General features: G+C 33.0%; 1 protein-coding gene across 1 annotated transcript; it reads left to right on the top strand.

Moving 5' to 3' along the window:
* Nucleotides 1–3,042: 3,042 nt before the first annotated feature.
* LOC132729403 (SH3 and PX domain-containing protein 2A-like) lies at nt 3,043–16,627 on the top strand (the record flags this gene model as incomplete). Its single annotated transcript, XM_060715171.1, has 9 exons — nt 3,043–3,265; nt 3,753–3,973; nt 5,017–5,141; nt 6,018–6,126; nt 6,491–6,601; nt 8,073–8,144; nt 8,853–11,674; nt 13,590–13,695; nt 15,644–16,627. Coding segments are annotated over 9 exons (3,897 nt in total), but the record flags the coding sequence as incomplete, so codon positions are not given.
* Nucleotides 16,628–24,191: the final 7,564 nt, after the last annotated feature.

The following is a 24,191-nucleotide window of genomic DNA, read 5'->3' as shown; positions in this document are numbered from 1 at the left end:
GAAAAGAAGGAAACGGTATACAATATTGTAAGAATCATTTGCTAATCTCGCTACAGATGTGACAGGAGTTTTATTAAACACACATATATACGTCGGATGTACTAAAATGAAAGTAATACAACTAATAATAGCTTCCTTATGGAAATTATCAACAGATTAAACTGGAAGTGATAGTTGTGTCCCTTGGATGTTAAAATAGATTTAGCACTGTACATAAACATGTACGCGAAAAACTTACGTTAGTTGAAAACTTCAATTGATCGAATATTTGCGTTTGAAAGTTCTTGTCAGGAATTATGCGAAAATGGTCGCTTTTTAAAGGATCTTAATCCTACTTAGATTTACAACTGGTCTGAAGCAGCCTTAAAGTTTCAACGTTAATGTACGACATCTTAGCTGCGCCCATGTAGATAAAACTCGATTTAGCTGTATGATCGGTCGTACGACCGTTAATAAAACGGCACCCAGTACTGTCTGATCATGGTTTGCACTGTTCATATCAATTTAGTCAGTACATATTTTTATACGCCCGTTTGAAAAACGGGACGTATTATGGGAACGCCCCTGGAGGGCGGGCGGGCGGGCGGCGTCCAATTTTGTCCGGAGCATATCTCCTACATGTATGGAGGGATTTTAATGAAACTTCATAGAAATGTTCACCACTATGAGGAGCAGTGTCGCGCACATGAACCAGGTCTCTAGGTCAAAGGTCAAGGTCACACTTAGAGCTCAGTGAAAAATGCTTGTCCGGAGCAAAACTTCCACATGTATAGAGGGATTTCAATATTACTTGGCACAAATGTTCACCATTGTGAGGCGGAGTGTCGCGTGCAAGATTCAGGTCCTTGCGGCCAAGGTCAAGGTCACACATAGAGAATCAAAGTTCAGATAAAAATATGAAGATGTGTATATGGACCATTTAGTCATCATTTATTGAGGGATTGTAACACAAATGGTCATTATCAAGACTATGGCTGTGATACATATAATTTAGGTCAATATATACAAGGTCAAGGTCACTAAAGATAATGAAATATCCAGATTTTGTAAATAGAATTTTATCAAAGGGCGACAACAAAGTTATTACTTTGTTCATAAATGACTTACACAATTACTCCCCTTGATCTACTTTCACTTTCAATTCTAAAAATAGAATTTAATCAAAGGGCATAAATGATCCTCTCTTGGACTTGAGTATTCTAAAGAATGTAACATTTATTTACACATGTTTCATTCATTGGTCAAGATTCTTAACTGTGATAAATATGGTGTTCTGTAGACTTGGTATTTGTTCATAAAGATCATACAGTAATTACCTTATCAAATGTAAATACTTTCTCATAGAAATTTAATTATATTTTAATTTTCAAGTAAATATCAGTTCAGCTCTCCTACATGTATGGAGGGATTTTCATGAAACTTCATAGAAATGTTCACCACTATGAGGAGCAGTGTCGCGCACATGAACCAGGTCTCTAGGTCAAAGGTCAAGGTCACACTTGGAGCTCATTGAAAAATGCTTGTCCGGAGCAAAACTTCCACATGTATAGAGGGATTTCAATATTACTTGGCACAAATGTTCACCATTGTGAGGCGGAGTGTCGCGCGCAAGATTCAGGTCCTTGCGGCCAAGGTCAAAGTCACACATAGAGGTCAAAGTTTAGATAAAAATATGAAGATGTGTATAGGGACGATTTAATCATCATTTATTGAGGGATTGTAACACAAATGGTCATTATCATGACTACGGCTGTGACACATGTACTTTAGGTCAATATATGCAAGGTCAAGGTCACTAAAGATGGTGAAATATCCAGATTTTGTCTGGAGCATATCTCCTACATGTATGGAAGAATTTTTATAATACTTTATGGAAATGTTCACCACCATGATATGTATTGCTCCATGCATGATCCAGGTCTCCAGGTCAAAGGTCAAGGTCACACTTAGAGCTCATTGAAAAACGCTTGTCCGGAGCAAAACTTCTACATTCAATATAACTTGGCACAAATGTTCACCATTGTGAGGCTGAGTGTCGCACGCAAAATTCAGATCCCTGCGACCAAAGTCAATGTTACACATAGAGGTCAAAGTTCAGATAAAAATTTGAAGATGTGTATAGGGACCATTTAGTCATCATTTATTGATGGATTGTAGCACAAATGGTAACTATCATGACTACAGGTGTGACACATTTAATTTAGGTTAATATTTGCAAGGTCACTGGAGATGATTAAATATCCAGATGTTGTCCGGAGCATATTTTCTACATGCATGGAGGAATTTTAATGTTACTTTATAGAATTGTTCACCACCATGAGACGTAGTGCCCTGCACATGAACCAAGTCTCTAGGTCAAAGGTGAAGGTCACAGTTAGAGCTCATAGAAAAACGCTTGTCTGGAGCAAAACTTCTACATGCATAGAGGGATTTCAATATAATTTGGCACAAATGTTCATCATTGTGAGGCTGAGTGCCGTGCATAAAATTCAGGTCCCTGCGACCAAGGTCAAGGTCACACATCCTGTGCATATCTTCCCTACTGATTTGTTTTAAGGTTCATTTAACAACACAGTGCCAAGAATAAAAACTTGCTTGCTAGATAACACTTATCCATAATGCCCCCATCTCCATCTAAAGCTTTCGTAAACGGGCGTATTTTGTGACTATGGCACCCTTGTTAAATTTCCTTAAAATGATAAATTGATAAATGGTCTTGTCCATATTGAAACAATGGGCAGGTACCTCCCGGGATATATATTACGATCCGAACTATGACTGATATTAAGAATACTAAAACTTAAATATTCTAACATGGAGAACATAATTATGTGATATACTCTTCATATGAGATCTTTAATTTAAGAAAAGAACAGTTTATTCATCTGCTAATGTCATTATCACAGAATTTTTACTTGTGTATTATTTGATATACATCTTATTTATCAATGTGAATAAACAGGTAACTGTCTGCCTTAAGATTTCATATCAGAAATGGTCTGTTTATTTTGTAATTTATGAGGAAAAAAAATTATTTGGTAAAATTTTACAAGTGGTGTAATAGTTAAATTTTTGTTGTTATATATAGGATGTACAACATATGAAGCTGTGTTTGACTATAAAGGGGAACTGAGCACCCATTTACAACTGAAACAAGGTGACCTAGTTAGAGTTCACAGAAAGGAGGCTGCTGGTTGGTGGAGAGGAACTGCTGGGGACCAGACTGGCTGGTTCCCTAGCAACTATGTTCAGGCGGCACCACCAGGTATAAAACAACTCTTTCTTTTTAGGTTAATGAACCACAAGTTATATGCAAGAAATAATTAATTGATCAATTAAAATGTATTTATTAACTAACTTCATTTTAAGTGCCTTGACAATTTTTTTTTTTTTTGGCAAACAAAAATCAGTATGAACATGGAATTGTTTGGTTGAAAAAATGATCTTTGATTTCCATCATTATTGTGTGGGTTTTGCCAGTAAAAACATTTCTGTTTCAACAGTTGTCTCCCTTCATGTATGTTGATAGAAAATCACAAACTATGAAAAGATATCAATGTTAGGACATAAATTCTGGTACAAAACAAAAGGTTGTATGATGTTTTCGACTGTGTGTGCCTGAAAATAAACAAAACCTTTAAGGTGGTTCTTTTATCAGTTTGAATTGAAAACTGTTTCAACCTGATAAATAGCATTGATAAATGATTCTGTGTGAATTATGTTATGCAACTCACTTTTTTTTCATGTTTTAGACAATTTTAAAACAGAGAATGAGGTTGAGATGCATGATGACTCGTATGTTTCATCCTTCATGGTGAAGAGGTCAGAAGAGCCCAATCAGAGACAGTCTTGCTTATTAAATGAACTTAATCACAGAAAATCTTATCTTGTTAATGAACCCAATCACAGAAAATCTGCCCCAACGGAGGAAGAAATACAAGCTGAGCCTATTTACTGCAAGATACAGCCAAAGGTACTTAGACTAATCTTAGCTTACAAACATTTGCTTATATTTAGTCTGTCACTGCATGACAATAATTCTTAATCACTTTTGTAGTTTCATGGTTTTATTTGGCGGAGGCTGGGGGTGTTAATGTTTGTTTGAATATACCTTAAAGTTATTATTAAGTTTAACCTTTACCTTACCCTCTTTGATCTGCTATTCATCTTTGTTGCCAGTATAGAGCCAGGCCAGTCTGACCATAATTGATAATAGACAGTTCCAGATATTGACAAGTTTAGATCTTCTTCCTTTTGATCTATAAGCATAGCATTTAAAGCAATATGTAAAAGCTGACTTTAACAGCATTGGAGAAAAATCCTTATTTTGCTGATTTTCTTAGATAGCTTGTCCAGATTCAACATTCTGAAGTGTCCTTTATCAATTTGGAATAAATCAACATGAAAATTTTTAAATAGCCAACATGAAAATTTTTAAGTAGTCATCCATCACGAAAGAGCCTGTCCAGACTTCACGTATGTGGTAAAGGTTATTCATTTTCGGTTCCTGCAAGTTAAAGGATAGTGAAGATTTACCTATAATAGCGGACTTTTTGCAAGTCCTGGAAAAAAACCCAACTATTTATCACCTGAGTACAGGAGTCATTTTATGTTTTAACTCTTGTTACTCATGCAACCAGTTTGACTAAGATCAGCCAGCATGTCTGTGCAATATGTTACAAGATGTTAATTTGTTATAATTTTCAACATGTACACTGTATAAAATGTTGTCCTCATGGGCTTTTGGCCTTCAGGATACTTCTGAAATAAAACTGCTGAACTCTGTGCCATCTGATTATGATCTTCACTGTTTGGTAATTAGTCATTACATATTTTGAAATAGTCCCTAAAAACCATGAAAGATTTTGAAAGATGGAACAGTCCATTTTAGATATAAGGGTTGATTTTCTCAATACTATTGCTATAGTAAATATTTTTACAACTATAGAGCCTAATCTGTATTTATAAAAAATACATGTAATTTGTTCATTCATGCATAAACTGTTATGATTTCAGGACAAGAGAAAGTCGGGTGTAGACAGGAGCAATAGTACCACACCTACAAAGTCAGATATTATATCCTCGCTTAAAGATACTTTATTAGGTAAGTACTTTTCTGGAATGAAATATTGTCGCCTGTTGTATTGAATGATTGTAATATTGTGTATATGACTGACCATCCTCTGAATGTTAGTATAACATATATACTTTTCCAGTAAATGAATCTTCAACTTTATTAAGTAAAAAACAGCAGTAGATAGCAAGTTAAATGACTTCCATGAAACATTTAAAGTACAAATTTAGCTCTCTTTGTCTGACAAACTTTGAATGATTCCCGTTTTCATATGCTAAACTTTTTGAATGCAAGTAATAAATGTTTTGGGTATGTCTTATGTCAGGTCACCCTACATATACAGTTAGTAGCTCAATTTTACCCTTTTTTTCAAATTTACAAGGAACTGTGTATTTTATTGAAATGACAGGACTGGAAATAATTTTTCGAGATTAATGTTCAGTTTGATGTAGATCTAGACTCACGTGCAAAATGACCTAAAATTGTGTTGCTACACTTTTCTTTCAAATCTGTTTAAAAATAGTGCAATAATTTGATTGTCAATTTAATTTGTTATATTTCTTTATTATCTTTTGCATATCTTTCTATTTTAAATGCCCCAGCTGATATACATGTGTGTAGGAAATTCAAATTTTATGTTTTAAGCTTTAGGACCTCAGTGGAAATCCCTTACAATAACAGTTGACAGTTTTAGAATTTAAATCAAAGCATTATTAGAAGATCAAGTAAAGTTAGGAAAGGGTTCATTTAATTCAAGTAATTTTCATGTTTAATTTACTCATATTGACATGTAAGGAAAAAGTGCTTAGTTTTTCATATTCATACATATATAGAACATGTCTATAACATTAATTTTCTGTAATTTTACGATGAGGGAACACAATAGTTCCCATATCCGTTTTTGCCCGTTGTAGATAACAAGAGCTTACTATAAAACCCAAAGGAACAAATCCATGTGTAAAAGAGGCCTGTGCGATAAAAATGGTTGGATGAGAGGTATAAATGACAGTAGGAAGCTGGAAGGATGGGTACCAGCTACATATGTTAAAAAGGTGAAATTTTAATAGCTACCAGATATATATATGTTAAAAAGGTGTGATTTTATAGGCATAAACATATACATGCCCATCACCAATTTTTCACAGTAGATATAAACTATTTATAATAATGAAGAAATGTACATGTATTGTAAAAAGTTCCCCAAGATATGATAAAACATTAAAATAAAATTTCATTAATATCTTTGTTAGTTAGGTAATTTGTATTACTTATAGGAAAGAATTGACATAAATTAAACTCATAAATCTCACATTGGAATAATGATAATTCATTTATGATGAGATATGCCTTTGAAGGCCAAATGACAAATTGATTTCCTTTATTTTGCCATTCAATTACTTTTGGTTTCTTTAAAAGGTTGATAAAGTTGAAAAAGTTGAGAAACCTAAGTTGGACCTAGATCCGTCAAGTTACAAGCAGCTAGAAGTGAATGTGGACATGGATGAGCGACAGGATCTGATTGGTATAGTACATAAAGCTATACATACATTCTCCCGCAGAGAAAGCTGGTGACCTGATTTGATACTGGTATCATATCACAGTTTTCAGGAAATATGAAATACATGAAGTTTATGAAAAAAATATTTTATTTTGATCGTGTTACGAAGCGTTTAAGATTAAAAAAAAAACACTAGAATCTGTTCCTGGAACCAACTAGAAAAACTTTTGATTGTAAAGTTTCTGCCTAAAAATACAGCCTGCTTCTGACCTGTTTGAACCAATGGACCAAAATTCTTAGATTCAAAAATCCAGGGTGGGTCCCTTTAACGGAAAACAATACTGCGTTCTGTTCAATTGTCACATTTAGACATTTTTTTGCGACCCATTATTTCTACCCCTAGAGGGGCAATTATTGCTAGGTGCTTCTCATTTTAAAAAAAAATTCCCAATTAATAATAGGAAAACAGTTGAATTATTCAATTATCGAACACACTATATTCCCATTGTGGAAAATATCAACCTTGTTGTGCTAACAGTATTAATGTTATTTTGCAAAGTGATGTTTATTTAGTTGTGTTTCAAACATTGTGACATTTAAGACGTCATCAAACTGATCATTTTATAAATGATGCCTGACTGTCATGTTGTTTTATTAACCACCTCCTGATAACAGACATGATGTTTTATCTTCCTGTTTACATAACCTTTGCCTTTGCAAACTGAAGGTGAAGGAATTAAATACCCATTTCACATAACTGTTCAACGCAAGGTTAAAATATTTAAAACCCCTTTCACTTGTAGATATCAAGTCTTTATAAAATTATCAACATAACATGATTTTGTTCCTGAGGTTTAGAGCTAAAGATATTGAATTACATTTCATGAAATACTAGAGGTAACCACATCATAAAATGTTTCATTAATAGTTTATGGCCATTACTTTATTATCAAGTAATTGGGAAATTGTTATATGTTTATATGGTCATAATTGAATACATGATAGAAATTGATCCATCAATCAGTGCTTAAAAATTTAGATTAGTTTACAAATTTGACATTTATTATTTTGTGCTCTCCATTTCCTGAGTGGCTTTGTTGGTTTGTATGTGTGTTGTTGGATTTAAGTCACACCAACAGTGTAAAGAACATATAGAAACTTTCTAGCTTTACTGTTGGAGGAAGACCTTAGGTGCCTCTCTCTGCATTATTTTAGGCACAAGCTGGCACCCCCTGTGTAGAATTACCAACATTCCGTAAGCTAGCTGGATAGATCCCTCAGATGAAAGAATCCAAAGAATACAAAGTCCCTGATGGGATTCGAACCATGCAAGTTATTTGAAGTTGGCGACTTGAACCACTCGGCTCAATACAGATTGTAATAATCTCACTCTAACATGATGACATGTGGTGAATTTTATTTGTAAAATAATACTTTCATTATATTCTGTTAGGAACTTTGGTTTATGCTTAAATAATTTACATTTACTTTGTGTTTCAGGTACTAGAAAATGGCTGGTGGTTAGGATGTAAAGATAAAACTGTTGGCTGGTTCCCAGGAACATTTGTAGAGGTACTTTTCTGATGTTAAATTGTTATTTTGTTTTAAGCTTTATTTCAACAGTTATTTTAACAGCCAATCTGAACATGGCATGCAGTTTTCTTGGGTTTTTTTACCAACAAATATAAAAAATATGACATTTATCTATGTTGGCAAGCCAACAGGTGGAAGAGCTAGCTTAAATAGTTCTTCTTAGCCCAACTCCTATATCAATCTTTTACAAAACTATTTTTTTTTAACACCAATTGGTCTACAGCAATCTATTGGGGGTTTTGTGATTTGATTACTTTTGGCAAAATTATTACTCTTTATTTTATTTTTTAACAAATGTTTATATTGCCAGAAAGTCCCCCTGAAAAAATAGTCATTTTGTTCCCTTTATTATATTTCTAATGAATTTTCCCATATTATTGATTCTCGATATATTAAAATGAGAATTTCGTAAACCTGAATGATAAGTTGCTAAATAACCTGATAAATAATCTCCAATTAATTTTCTACAAATGATAGACCAGCCTTCAGCAAGATACCGTCATCCCAATTCACCACAGACAAAGTTACCAACCATCACCCTCACAGAGACCCAAAGTACCAAAGTGAAAGACAGTCAAGCCATTGTTGATGACAGTTCCAAAAAAAATATATACAAACAAATCGGAAACGATTAAAACCAGACAAAACACAGTCAAAAACTGAAAACCATGTGTCGTTAGCCCCAAGCTCGCGACCCAACCAAACACGAATCAATCGGAACCTCATGAAAGTGATACAAATGTACCTCAAGTTGAAAAGAAACCAGAATCAAAGTTACCAACCCCAGGAGGCTCGAGACTTCCGAAAATGTCTCGTCCAAAAGTTGCTCCTCCTTTACCCCCCACCAAACATTCTACAGATCTTCATGATCCCCTGTATGACGTTATTGACAAACCTGATCATAAAAATGATGTGAATACTAACATATCTGACAAACATGTGCCAAATAATAATGATAGTAATATTGTTAAACAAAATGGACCAACTTCAGATGGATTATATGAGTTGATTAAACCACCAGAGAATGGTCCAAACTGTGTAAGCACACCAAAAAAAGGAAAAATCAAACCACCTGTACCTAAAAGATTTATCAAACCAAAGTTAGTGACTGTACCAAAGGCTGAGGTACAAATGCCAAATAAAGAGACTCTAACCAAAGGTTTAGTTAATGGAGATGTGATGAAGTTACGGCCCCCTCCACCTCCAAGGCCAGTTGCTCCTAAACTAGGACCAATAAGAGCCAAATTATCAGAGCCCAAACCTTTAGAGGACCAGATTCCAAGTGAAGAAGAGGATACATTCTTTAATTTAACTCCTCAGAGAAAGTTTGATGCCTTTGTTTGTCAAGATTTAGATGAACAAGATGTAGCAGTAACAGGAGAAGATGATCCATACCAAACTCTGTCAAGCTTTGGTGTATCGTCCTTTGCTAAGCCGAGAGAATCATCATTTGGAAAATCAAAAGAAATTAAACCTTTGAATATAATTGATGACATTCAAAATATTCCTATTCATGGCAGAATAAAGGATAATGATAGTGAAAACATTGCAGAGCTTAATGCTGATATAAATAAAGATTATATAAATGCACTGGGAAGTTGTGAAGATGCATCACCTAGGAACGAAGTTCAAGGCCAAAATGTGCATGCAGAAAACATTGTAAATGAGGTAAAAAATGAAGTCATTATAGAAGAAAAAGACAATCCTGATAATACTACAGCAGAAAACCAACCTAAAGCTAAAATGGGGATACCAGTCACACCAAAAATGAAAGCCTCACGTTTAGCCCCACCAAAGCCTGTTTCTGCTAAAATAAGTGAGCCCAATGATGAAGCTTATTCGGAAAAAACTGCCAGTTCTCCCCCTGAAAAGACATCAAAATTACAAAAACCTACGAAAGTAGGTCTTAGTTCAAAAATTCCTCTGTCTCCAAAAGAAAGTCCAAGGAAAAAGCCTGATGAACCAAATGTTTTCCATTACCCTGATTCAGCTAAATCTTCTAATGATGTTGAAAATGTTGATGATAAAGGTACTGTTTTATATACTTCACCAAAAGGAAACAGTGATTCAGTACATACAAATCCTCAACATGTTATTCAAAATACAGGAAACATGGAGAAGATGCAAAGAACGGAAAGTTTTGAGACAGAGAAACAAAATAAAAATATTGAGAATAAACCAAGAACGGAAAGTTTTGAAAAACGACCAAGGGCTGACAGTATGGAGAACAGGCTAAGAGCTGACAGTATGGAGAATAGGCTAAGGGCTGACAGTATGGAAAAAAGGCTAAGGGCTGACAGTATTGAGAATAGGCCAAGGACAGATAGCATAGAGAATAGGCCAAGGACAGATAGCATAGAGAATAGAGCCAGAACTGACAGTATTGGGAAACCCCCAGTGGCTCCAAAACCCAAATCAGGGTTACCTAAATTGGCAAAGCCTTCGTCTATTGGTAAAACCAAGGAAGAGCCGGTTGATGAAAATGTGTATGGAAATTCTCCAAGAATGGAGAATAATAACAGTATCGGAAAATCTCCAATAAATGAGGGACAATCTTCAATTACGAATAAAAAATCTCCAGGTCATGATGTACTGCCTCCTTCAGGAATTGAACCTGAAGCTAAACATGTCCCATCACCAATAATTGAAAATGTTAAAACAAGACTAAGTGAATCTGAAAGTGATACAGAGAACAAGAATGTGAATAGTAAATCTAAAAGTATTACTCCTGGAAGTAAATTACCCCTTATAAGTGCCAAAACACAACAATCTCCCAAATTAAGGGGAAGAAAATCCAATTTACCCAGTCCTGGATTTAGAAACAAAAGTGTAGACGGAAGTGATAGAAATGTAAATGAACATAAGTTATCTGAAAGTGAAAGTGATGGACCTATGTCTCCAAATTTGAATATTAAACGAAAACCAGAGAGTCCTGCTCCAGGTAGGAAAGCATCTTCAAAACAGGTGGGTTCAGTTGAGAAGCAGAGTTTAAGAAATCGTTCAAACAGTCCTGCTGGTCGATCAGGCATTCCTACAACAATGAGAAACCGTTCCAATAGTCCTGCTCCAAAACCTGCTGGAATTCCAGTCGCAACTACTAACACTCCTAAAAATAAGCAAAGGGGGCTGGTTCCCCCAAAGAAAATACTCAATGGTCAAGATACGAACGGAGATAGTACAAGTCCAACAACCAGCAACCAATCAAATTTGCCAGCATTGAATTCGCCAGTTAAAGATGATAAAAATGAGCCGGAAAATGATAGCCTAAGTCCAAAGCCTGACAGGCCTTCCAAACCTCCGAGGATTCAGAAACAGAAAAGTCAGGATAGTAAACCCCCAAAACATGGAAAAAGCCTACTTCCTGTCATTCATAAAGCTATAGAAACAGGAAGTGGCTCTCCAAATGGGGTTTCCCAAACAACTCCAGGGACCAAACCTAAAAGGGGAATTCCAGTTGCAAAACCAACCAGACCAGAAACATCCCCAAAAGCATCACCAACTGACCAAGGGTAAATATATACCACATTTGTGATGTTTTACATGTATTTAAATAAAACCAATTATCCTTTGGGGATATTTTTAGGACAGAAATTGGGCCCTATTTCCCTATTCCCATATAACAGCATGTGTTTTTCTCTCTCTTTTTTTCCTCCTTGGATAGTAATCGTATTATGGGAAGCATGTCCAAAGTAGTTTTGACCCTGTATAGAGTTTAGTCCAGTCTGTATTTTATTTAGAGATATTCCACATTGTTTTTAGCTCGACTATTCAAAGAATATGGAGAGCTATTGTAGATGCCCCGGCATCCACGTTGGCGTCTGCGTTGGTTAAAGTTTTTTGTAAAGTCAAATATCTCCATTATTGCTTGAGATATTCAATTATAAATTACAATACTTATTTATAGTAACAATTTACATCCCATTGACAAGTTGGATAACTCTGCCTACAATATTTACTGAATTATGCCCCTTTTTAAAATAGATATTTTGGTTAAAGTTTTTTGTAAAGTTAAATATCTCAATTACTGCTTGAGATATTCAATTGAAACTTACAATACTTATTTATAGTAACAATTTACATCATATTGACAAGTTGGATAACTGCCTACAATATTTACAGAATTATACCCCTGTTTAACTTAGAGATTTTGGTTAAAGTTTTTTGTAAAGTCAAATATCTCAATTATTGCTTGAGATATTCAATTGAAACTTACAATACTTATATATAGTAACAATGTTCATCACATTGACAAGTTGGATAACTCTGCCTACAATATTTACAGAGTTATGCCCCTTTTTAACATACAGATTTTGGTTAAAGTTTTTTGTAAAGTCAAATATCTCAATTATTGCTTGAGATATTCAATTGAAAATTACAATACTTTTTTTATAGTAACAATGTACATCAGTTTGCAAAGTTGCATAACTCTACCTGCAGAATTATTTGCCCCTTTGAAACTTCGAAATTTTGGTTAAAGGTCTTCAAAGATATTTACTTGAAACTTTACACATGTACTTAGGGTCATAATTGAAGGTCACATCTCAAGATTCATTACCCTGCCATGTATTTTGACTGAATTATGCTCCCTTTTGTACTAAAAAAAAATCTCCTTTTCTTGGTTAAGTTTAACATGCAAGTTTTGCATATCTATGAAACTATTAAAGATACAAACTTGAAACTTCATATTTACATTTGTGGTCATAAATAGTGATCACTGAACAGCACTCATATCTATGTCAAGTATTTAGGCTGATTTATCTCCCCTTTTCTACTTAGTCTCTTGGTTAATGTTTACATGTAAGTTTTACATATCTCAATAACTATCAGATATTTTGATTTGAAACTTCACATATGCATGAAGGGTCATAATTGTATGTCACTGACCAAGTTCCATAACTCTGTCTTGCATTTAGGTTGATTGATCTCCCCTTTCCTACTTAGTCTCTTGGTTAATGTTTACATGTAAGTTTTACATATCTCAATAACTATTAAAGATATTTATTTAAAACTTCTTATATGCATTAAGGGTTATAATTGTAGGTCACTGACCAAGATCCATAATTCTATCTTGCATTAAGGCTGATTTTTCTTCCCTTTTTCAACTAAGAAATTCATGGTGAAGTTTTGCTTGTAAGCTGTTATCTCCATAACTACTGAAGGGTTTGTGCCTTTTTTGGGACAATGTTATGCATTCATAATAATAAAGCAGTGATTTACTTGATAAAACATCTTAATAACAAGCCTTTGTACCTTTCCGGTCAATATTATGTATTCATATGTAAGCATTATTATACTCAATAAAACACTCTTGTGACAACTTTTTCGAATAGTCGAGCCTTACTGTTCTCCGACAGTTCTTGTTAATGAATAGAATAAAGCATGGCACTTTTAAATACATGATGAACTTATTCTGCCTTTTTTCAGGGAAGAAATAAAGAGAACATTGTATCAGGCAGTAAGGGGATACACAGCTCAGATAGATGGTGAATTGACCTTCTCTGAGGGAACTTTTATAAAAGAGCTGAGTGATGTAAGGGGCAATTTCATATTAATAAATTTTCTTATAACTTGTAAATGATATATGTGAGGGGAGCGGTGGCCTAGTGGTTAAGGTGTCTGCCTCTCAACCCAGAGATCAGGGGGGGTTCGAGCCCTACTCGGGTCACCACCATGTTTCCTCATATGACACCAGTACTGGTTGGTTCCAGGAAGCAGACTGGAAAGTGATTGATATAAGTTGCAAGAACTTGTTTCGCAATCAAGCTTAAATAAATATGTTTAACCAAATGATATATCTTCTTACAGTAATTTTATTCTTGTCAGATGCATGTATTGCAGTTTAGCCTATACCCCTTACCCTGCTGTTGAATGTGTGTCTCTTTTCCAATGTAATTCTACTTTTTAGCTCGACTACAACAAGTATATGGAGAGCTGTCCTACTCGCCCAGGCGTTGGCGTCCGTGTCCAGATTTCAGATTAAAGTTTTAGTGCAGTTAAATATTTTTCACTATAACTTATTCATTTCTTAAAGTATCAACTTCAAACTTCAAATATATGTTCATTATTATCAACCACATCTTATGTGACAAGGTTCATAACTCTAGCACCAATATTTTCAGATTTATCTCCCCTTGAATTTAGAATTTTCCTTAAAAAATACTATTTTTACAGTTACTTCCTAAGGTATCACCTTTTTACTTCAAATAGATGTTCCTTATAATCAACTACATCTTATGTGACAAGGTTCATAACTCTAGCACCTATATTTTCAGATTTATCTCTCCTTGAACTTAGAATTTTCCTTAAAAAAATATTATTTTTTACTATAACTTTTTCATTTCTGTAGGTATCAACTTTAAACTTCACATATATATTTCTTATTATCAACCACATCTTATGCGAGAAGGTTCATAAGTCTAACACCAATATTTTCAGATTTATTTCCCCTTGAACTTAAAAAAATATTACTTTTCACTGTTACTTCTTTATTTCTAAAACGATCAACTTCAAATATATGTTCCTTATCATCAACCACATCTTATATGACAAGGTTCATAACTCTAGCATCAATATTTTCAGATTAATCTCCCCTTGAACTGAGAATTTTCCTTAAAAGAATATTATTTTTTACTGTTACTTCTTTATTTCTTAAGGGATCAACTTAACACTTTAAATATATGTTCCTTATCATAAACCACATCTTATGTGACAAGGTTCATAACTCTTGCACCAATATTGCAAGAAATATCTCCCCATTAACTGCGATCTTTTTACTTGAAAAATGTTATTTTTTACTATAACTTCTTTAGTTTTAAAGGTATCTACCTCAAACTTCAAATACATATTCCTTATCATCAACCAGATCTTATGTGACAAGGTTCATAACTCTTAAAGCAATATTTTCAGATTTATCTCCCTTTGAACTTAGAATTTTCTTTAAGAAATATTATAACTTCTTTGCTATTTAAGGTATCTTCAAACTTCAAATGTATATTTCTTATCATTACACACATGTTGTGTGACAAGGTCCATAACTCTATTGTGACTATTTCCAAAAATTTTACTCTTTGAACTTGGAATTTATGTCAACAACTATAACTTCTTGTCAATAGAAGAAATACATTTATATTATAATTGATTTTTCTTTCATAGCTTTGTCTTCCTTACTGCGTCCAGTATTTAATTAGTCGAGCTTCTCTGTCTCCTGTGACAGCTCTTGTTAATGATTTATTCAAATGAAATTGTACATTGTAATAATCTTTTTGAATAGGACATGTATGGTATGATCCTAAAATTACATACACTGGAGCCTCGATTTATTGCAAAGTTGTGCCCCTTTTTCTATTTTCCTTTTATTTAACTAACCAGCACTGAGGAAAATGTTGACAGGTTTTGTCATTCTAAGAATTAAAAATCTCATATTTAAAATTTGATTTGATGCTTATTTAACTATATATGATAACAAAATATTTTTCCAGTGTGACCGCCCAGGATGGTATGTAGGAATGCTAGCTGATGGCACAACTGGTCTCTACCCAGCCGACTACTTCAAACCTAGTCCAGTTAGTGCACAAAGTGAAGCTTAAACTCAACTGGTCTTGTCTGATGGATCAGCTTTAAAACCATAACCTGCTGAATTTGTATAAAATCAACTGAACAGATGTGAAAAGCTGGCCAGACTCTATACTTGTAACAAAGTCTGATCATTTTTGGTTCCAGCAAGATAACACTTAACAGAACCATATCGATATGATATCAAGAAGTTGTGATTAGTTGTTTTGAATGAGTGTTGAAGAATCTTAGGCAATGTTAACTAAATAAAATGAATTTAGAAGCTGTAAGAACTTCTTAGATCACATAGTTTAGCCAATTGAGCAATATAGAGGGCAGATTTACCATGACGTATTGACAGGTTATACTGTTAGGCTCCTGTGGAGTGATATTGCCAGTATGTGTCTTTTTCAAGACCTGGACAAGCTTTTAAAATGTTGGTTGGTAACGATATATCATCATTGATATTGGCAATTTGTGAGAAATAATGACTCTTGTTTTTGATTGGTATTGGTCAGTACTTAGTATAGAGAATAGAATGAGAACCGAATAGCCTAGGCTAATGAGAATACATGACTTGCTTTTTGTAGGTCAATACTCGGTCATATACAGTAGTAGGACCAATGGGATTAAATCAGAACTGAACATAATATGAATCTAACCAATGGGATCAGAACAAAATATAATAAAAATTTAGCAAATGTGATCAGAACAGATTAGAGCATAATATAAATCTAACCAATGGGATCAAAACAGAATATAAAATTAACTAATGGGATCAGAACAGAATTTAAATCTAACCAATAGGATCAGAATGTGATAAAAATCTAACCAATTGGATCAGAATATAATATAAATCTAACCAATTGGATCAGAACATGGTAAAAATCTAACCAATGGGATCAGAACATAAGTAACCAATGGGATCAGAACATGATAAAAAATTTACCAATGGGATCAGAACATGATAAAAAAATTACCAATGGGATCAGAACATATGAATCTAAGCAATGGGGTCAGAACGTAATAAAAATCTAACCAAGGGGATCAGAACATTGTAAAAATCTAACCAATGGGATCAGTACATAATATAAATCTAACCAATGGGATCAGAGCAGAACATTATAAAAACCTAATAAATGGGATTAAAATGGAGCAGAAGAGAACATGATAGGAGTTAATGCAGTTATCAATGAATTGATTGAGATATAAATGTTTTGCAGCAGACACGGATTGTACATGATGAAGGTGGCAGTTACTGCTATACTGTTTTATTTATCAGATATTATAATTTATATACTTACAGATATAGATACTATATGTACATTGACGATGCCTTTTATTGTTAATGTATGATTGCTGTACATGAGATTTTTATTTTTGCTTTTATCGTATATATGTATCAGTGCAATTGTTAAACTGTGCAAGTTGTCTCCCTTAGTTTGTTTTTAAATTGATTTTTTTAATAGTTATTTCAAATTGATATTCTGTTGACAGTATGCTTAAAGATCTAACAAGAAGCTTATTTCTTCTTTCATTGTAATCATATGAAAATGAACTACATATTCATATGTTTATGTTAGATTCAGTTTTTTGTCTAATATCAATTGAAGTTTCACTCTTAAGACAGCACCAAATGAAATTCTTAATTATATAGTGAAATTACTATAATAGCAGATCATTTTTTGTCTTTCATACTTTGATCCTATTTAATTGGTTTTAAAGTTGGACAATTTGGAAATTATTGAAGTGATATGATTATCAAAAAATTAAATTTATTTATACATGTACAAATGTATATAGTGTACAATTGGACTGCTTTCCATGTACATGTACCTCAGTCTTGATTGTTTTTATGCTTAAATCTTTCAGTTCTTGGAAGGTCTTTAAGCTTACATTTATAATTGATTGTAGAGTCTCATTTTTGATTATCAGAACAAAATTGTACTTTGTATTCATGCTTTGTACACCTATCTCTCATTTTCATTTTGACTATGTTAGGAATATTTGTTTTTGAACTTTACAATGGCTGCATGGTTAAAGTAGGTCACCAAGTTGAATCACTCATGCGTCACAGTTGTGTGTTGGAATTCTGTTACAAATTTTAGATATTTTTTCTTTCTGTGAAAAATGTTTATCCAGCGAGCTTACAGAGCATGCTCTGGTGTCCTGTCTATACCTGAAATAATGCTTATAGGGGACATCTGAGGTTGTCCTCCATGGTAAAGCTGGACAAAATTGCCAAAATTACCTTTACAGTGTGAATGCTTCTTACTGCTTACCATAAATATGCATTTCTTTAAACACTACCAAAATATACATGTTCCGATATAAAATATTATATTATGAAATGCTAAGATTATCAGCTTTAATTTTTCTTTTTCTGTCTTAACTTACGAGTGTTTACTTATTTTGTACCAAAAAAAAAACAACAAACACAATTGTTATTTTATTTTGTGTCTTGTTGCCATGGATACTGTCTGCTACATTATAAGATAATCTACAGTGCTGATCTTAATTGTGTAACTAGTGCTATTTAAATGCAATGTTATGTCTTTCATTTATTTATTTGCTTTTTTTTAAAGAGATTTTGTTTATTTTTGTCTCGGATATATGCTTTGTTTACAGTTCATGATAAGTTTAAGACTTAATTTTTTTTTCCATGACAGTAGAGCCAATCACATCAGATGAAGTTAGATATTTTTGGCTGTATAAGTATGGATTTGTTGGCTGTTTTATATTCTTTTACACATGAAAAAGCTATTCACAAAATGTCTCCTTATTTAAAGAAAGAAAGTGATGAAATGCATGAAATATCATGTATGAGTCAGCAATAATGATGCCCATGAACATCGGGTGACTGTCATAAAGGCGTCCTGAAGAAGATTTTTGTCCCGCAACCAAGTAATTAGCCTCATATTGAGCAATGTATTCTTAAAGCTGCATTATTTTCTTATGTCTATGTATTTGATTCAGTTAATGTCAGATTTCATGGCAAATTAACTGTTGATGAAATTTTTCCAACAAACTTCGTATCACATAAATCAGATATTTTAAATTTATGAAGGCTTTTTGGGCTGAAATCAATGTTAGTCCTAGTTGTTGTTTATTTTATTATTAATATTCAAAGTGTGATTATAATGAATATGCATATATATTCATTATATCAAATTATCTTCAATTAATTTTTTTTGTCCAATATTAGATGCAGCAAATTATACAATATGTATTTAATAAATAAAAATGATTACGTTCATAATTATTAGACATGTCTTGATTTTATATATTATAACATGTAATCCTTAATAGCGTAACCAGTTGACTATTATATATTCTGATATTCAGTTACAGGGATAGTTAATCTAGGTCACCATTGATTAAGATAGTTCATAGTCCTTTTAATTACAGCATTGTCATTGAAAGTACGTATAACTAAATCACCTTGCCGAGAGATGATTCTTTGAAAGCCTTATCATAAAAATAGATTAAGCATCGTTAGATATGGTGCATGAGTAAATCCCGTTACATATTATTGAGGAGTTTATAATCGTGGTTTCTATTACAGATAGAGAGAATAATATAAAGGAAAGTGAATAAAAGTGCTTCAGGCAGGGTCTTTTCACAGACACATTTCATTTTCCGAATTCATTTCCACTAAGTGGGATTCTTATCAAATTAATATCCTCCAAAGGTTTTTCTACATTTCATTTGTAATGATTTGTTTTTCTTGTTACTGTTAGTGTAGCTTTTTCATTCATTTTTCCATCAAGCTCATTTTTAGCTGATATTCATGCATGTAGTTTTCATACCGTCAAACAGGTCATTCTTACTGCAGGATGTGAATATTTTATTATCAGGAATACATAGAGAAAATGTCTTCTTGTTATTTTGTAATAAGGAGTAAATCATCAGTAGAATTAAAATTCTGGCTACATAATAATATTTTCTCATGGCTGAAATAAAAAAGCATTTCTGAAAATTAAAATTTGCCACACATCTTATCTTGTACTTTCTGTTGCCTGTTATCTAGGGTGATTATTTAACTGATTTTATATTAAAATTGTCAATGTCTGGTGCTGTAGGGTAGATAATGTTACCTTATTTGTCATGACTTATTATTGATGTTTGATTTTGTATAAAGACAATGTCATGTAAATGAGACATGATTTTTGTTTGTTTTGTATATTTAAGTCTCAATTGTACCATATATATTTATACTCTACTTATTTCTTGAAAAAATAAAGCTTTTTTATGTAATATCTTGTTTATTTTCATCATGCTTAATTGTTTTGATACTTAAAGTGCTTATTCCACCAAAACTTGCAAGATACACAAAGCAATTAAATAACTAATAGTAAACACAACTGTTCTTTTGTACTCCCTTTGATAATCAAACTGTAAAACAGGAACCATGGAAAAGTTCTTAGGCTAGGCATATTAAATTTATGTGTTAAGTCTCATATTTACTCTTGTATGAAAAAAGTACCCGATTGGCATACATGTGACCACTGAAATGGGTCAAATAATTTTTTAGAGGCTCAAAACTGGATTATTTTTGGGTACATTGGGTGCAAAGAACCTATTACCCTTAGAATTACACGTGTTTTTATGGTGTTATTCATGTCAGATCAATATTATTTACAAAAAAAAAAAAATTATATAGTATATTTTTAAAACATTATAAGTCAATAACAGTTAATGTCTAGAACAGTGCCATTTCATTATTTTCAGTTTGCATATATTTGGAACAACTGTTAAGTGTTATTTAGTAAATCTAATCACAGAAGGGAAAAGTGCATATTGTTATTCCTGTACTGGACTAACTTGACTTTGAATATGGATCAATTCATTCCAACTTGGCTTTGAATTTGGCACAGTTCATTCTATGTTGAAGGGTCCATCATTTCAGCATTTCAATGCAAAACAGAAATCCAAGCTGACCTGGCTCTATACTGGTTGCAAAGGATTATCACTTTCAGATCAGCAGGTAAAGGTACAACAAGATTTAATTCACTGTATTGGTATTTCACGGTATATTATTAGTTATAAAGATTTTTGACAGGTTATATGGCCCTATATAAATGGTTGATTGGAAATAGAACCATAGCCGATTGGAGAGGGTTATATTGCAAACAACTATTTATATATGGCCATATAACCTGTCAGAAATATTTATGACAAATTTATAATACAGCAAGCATCACTAAGTGAAAAAGTGAGAATTCATCATAAATCGACAGCAGCTGTGTATATAAAACTATATAAATGTCATGATTATCCAATGAAAAGCGACGTTACAAACGTGCAGTATTATAAAGAATGTATTAAACCTAGAAAATGAACAATTGTCAATGTCGCGACAAAACATTTCCTTTTTTCGCTGGGGTTTTCCATTTTTTCGCTGGGGTCCTTATCAATGAAATATTAAATTGTTATCAAGTTGATTTTCTGTGATGATTGAAGAAGAATAAATCTTTTGTAAGCGATACCACCTGGCATATCTAGATAAGATTCCATATTTGGTTATATTATAAAGTGAGGAAGGTAAATGGCTGTAATGATTGGATGCTTATTTTGCACCCCAAATAGCGTACTAAGAAGTGACACCTTTAACTGCCCTTTTTATACACATACACATTAGTCATACAAATTCATTGCACTGTACATATCTTATAACATTTAGTGTGGATTTTTTTTTTAAATCTTGAAAACAAAACTGTTGACAATCGTTGATTAGACTGTTGTGAAATTTTCTACAATTTTTAGTTATTTATCTTGAACAAATTCTTCAGCTGTTTGAATTTAGGTTAAAATATTCCTAGAAGTGACCCTAGTGGGTCATATCGTTTTTATTGTTTTTCAAAGAAAGATTAAGACTTGTTAAAAATGTACCAACCTTAAAATGAATAAATGTTAATAGGTACATTAAAAGCTTAAATTAATTTAAAGAATAATTTCCCCTTCCATTTATTACTGGCTAAAAACAGCTTAATTAACTCATTAAATTTTGGTTGTTCCTGGATAATACTTTATTTTGTCTCAGCCATTTCACCTAAACTATAAGAGCTATGGACTTGAAACTTCATAGGATCTCATTGAGAAGAAGTGCAGTGCACTATACTTCATGATTTTAGAGTTTTTGCCCTTTGTTAATTATATTACTTTATTTTTGTCGGGCCAATTCTCCTACACAATAAAAGCTATTCAAGCTACATCAATTGTGATGTAACATTGTTACAATCAGTTCAAATGCCCTTAAAGTTAAAGGTACATGTACATTGCAAGAGCCGTGTTTATAAATAATCAATATTTAAGAAGAAAATGCCTAAGTGACTGCTGCATGTATACTGTTCACAAGGCGACACATCCGACTCGCGGAGTTCTAGTTGTTTCTTATATGTACTTATGAAGCCTTTCCCTTCTGTTTTTACAGATGTAATAACAAAATACAGTAACTTTGTTGGAGTTGATATCTACCTTAATGACAAGAAAGTTAATGTTGTACAGGTTAAATTTGAATTCTTTTTGTCAATTTAGGGAACGTTTTATTAAAAATAATAGAGGGTAACATCAACATCCGTAGAAGCAAGAGGACCCATTTCAAGTCCAAGCAACAGAGTGACGGATTGAATAATCTGAGGGCTTTTGCAGATGATAATGCGCAAAAAGGTGCATAAGCACTATTCTTGACCAGTGAAAAAAATGTCCTTTTTGGTAAGCGAGTTTCTAGGGACTTTGGATTCTTTCATGTGAGGAAGCTATTCAGCTAGCAGACCAAACCTCAGTGGTGCTACTAAGGTACCTGCTTGAGCCTGAAATAATACACTGTGCGGCACCTGAGGAGGTGTTCTACAAGTAAAGATGGAAAGTTGTCATATGACCTTTACAGTACTGTAATAGTGCGATGACCCAACAAAAAACAATAGCAATATAACTGAAACCCCCCCCCCCCCCAAAAAAAAAAATAAATAAATAAAATAAAAATAGTACAGCAGGAAAGTTTCCATTTGATTTTTTATCATATCTGGTGATATAACATAATAAAAAGTAAATGCTGATCGCCTTCCAATCTGTATAGGCTCTTTGGACGCTTGAACCAAGGGACGTCAGTGAAGAATGCAGGAAGAGTTCTACAGACTGATCGCCAACACATATGACATACCTAGATACAGTCTACATTACAAAACTGATGCCCCGCTCAATATAAGAGCCATTTTCTACGTACCTAAAAACAAACAATGTGAGTATAATGTGATAAATTAGAAATTAATTGTGTTATGAATATGTCTTTCTTTGAATTTTGATCAGTCCATTTCAAATTTAAGGGATTTCACTATATATAAAGAAAACTTGGTTATACGAGGGGTTATTCAAAAATTCGTGGACTTTCTTTGTTGCGTAAAATATATTTGAGATATAATTTTGAAATTCCTACACTGCTTAGAAGAATTAATAACAAATAAACACAGAAAAATTCATGTGAGTAGCTTCTAACATTACAACGATATTGAATTTTTCATAAACACATGTCGGCGACAGCGGCGCACTCCAAAAAGTTATTGACGTCAACGTCATAATATTAACGTACAACTTGTGCGTCAACGTTACGCAGTCAATGACGGTTACTGCTTCTCAAAGTAATGTCCATCACTAAATTTTTATGTCACTTTAACACTAATGATCGTGAAATATTCTTTTCTCTGTTCGTCTGCTGATTTTTATTAAATGTTTTTGTAGGTGTCATTTCCAAATTACAACAAAATTTATGATTGTTTATGATCGTGCGATTTTCTAATTACCGCGTGTCCGTCATTTTCCTGTTGTAAAAAATAAAGGGGCCTGGTGTTTCTTGCGATATCAACAAAAATAAACGGAAATGACGTCCATTATTTTAAAGAATTACTTAAATGACATCATAGAAGAAACATGCGATGTTCAGCGGGTTTTCTACGTTATTCTTTTTAGTTTTTTAGCAAGAAATATACGATGACTTACTGCGCTTTTCTACCGTGCGCCGGGTGCCGTGTATGTGCTTATTTAAAAGCAATATAAAATCATTATTTATTGACACAATTAACTGTTCCTTTCAAAATGTGTTCATAATATTCCACAATGTATGTTGATAAATTTTCATTACAATACACGTTGATGTTCAAGAGATATTTAAAAAGTACACGAATTTTTGGATAACCCCCCGTATAGATTTTGAACATTTTGTATGATACATTTTGTCTCTTGTAACTTCACACCCTTCGTCTAATAAATTCTTATATTTCGATGAAAAAAGTTTTGATTTTATTTGATTTTTCAATACTCTTTTATCTAAATTTTACAGTTACAGTAGAACCCCACTTATAAGACCGCTCCTAGTGCTGTAGAAAAAAGGTCTTAATTTTCGATTGTCTTTTAAAGTCATGTTGTCATCATTGGACATTTTTTTGAGTCAAGATGTTACGATATGATAAAGTGATTTGT

This window comes from Ruditapes philippinarum, unplaced genomic scaffold, assembly GCF_026571515.1.
Source record: "Ruditapes philippinarum isolate M1 unplaced genomic scaffold, ASM2657151v2 ctg9657_1_1_1_1, whole genome shotgun sequence".
Lineage (NCBI taxonomy): Eukaryota > Metazoa > Mollusca > Bivalvia > Venerida > Veneridae > Ruditapes > Ruditapes philippinarum.
The sequence above is the reverse complement of the archived record's forward strand: the minus strand, read 5'-3'. Positions and strand labels throughout refer to the sequence as shown.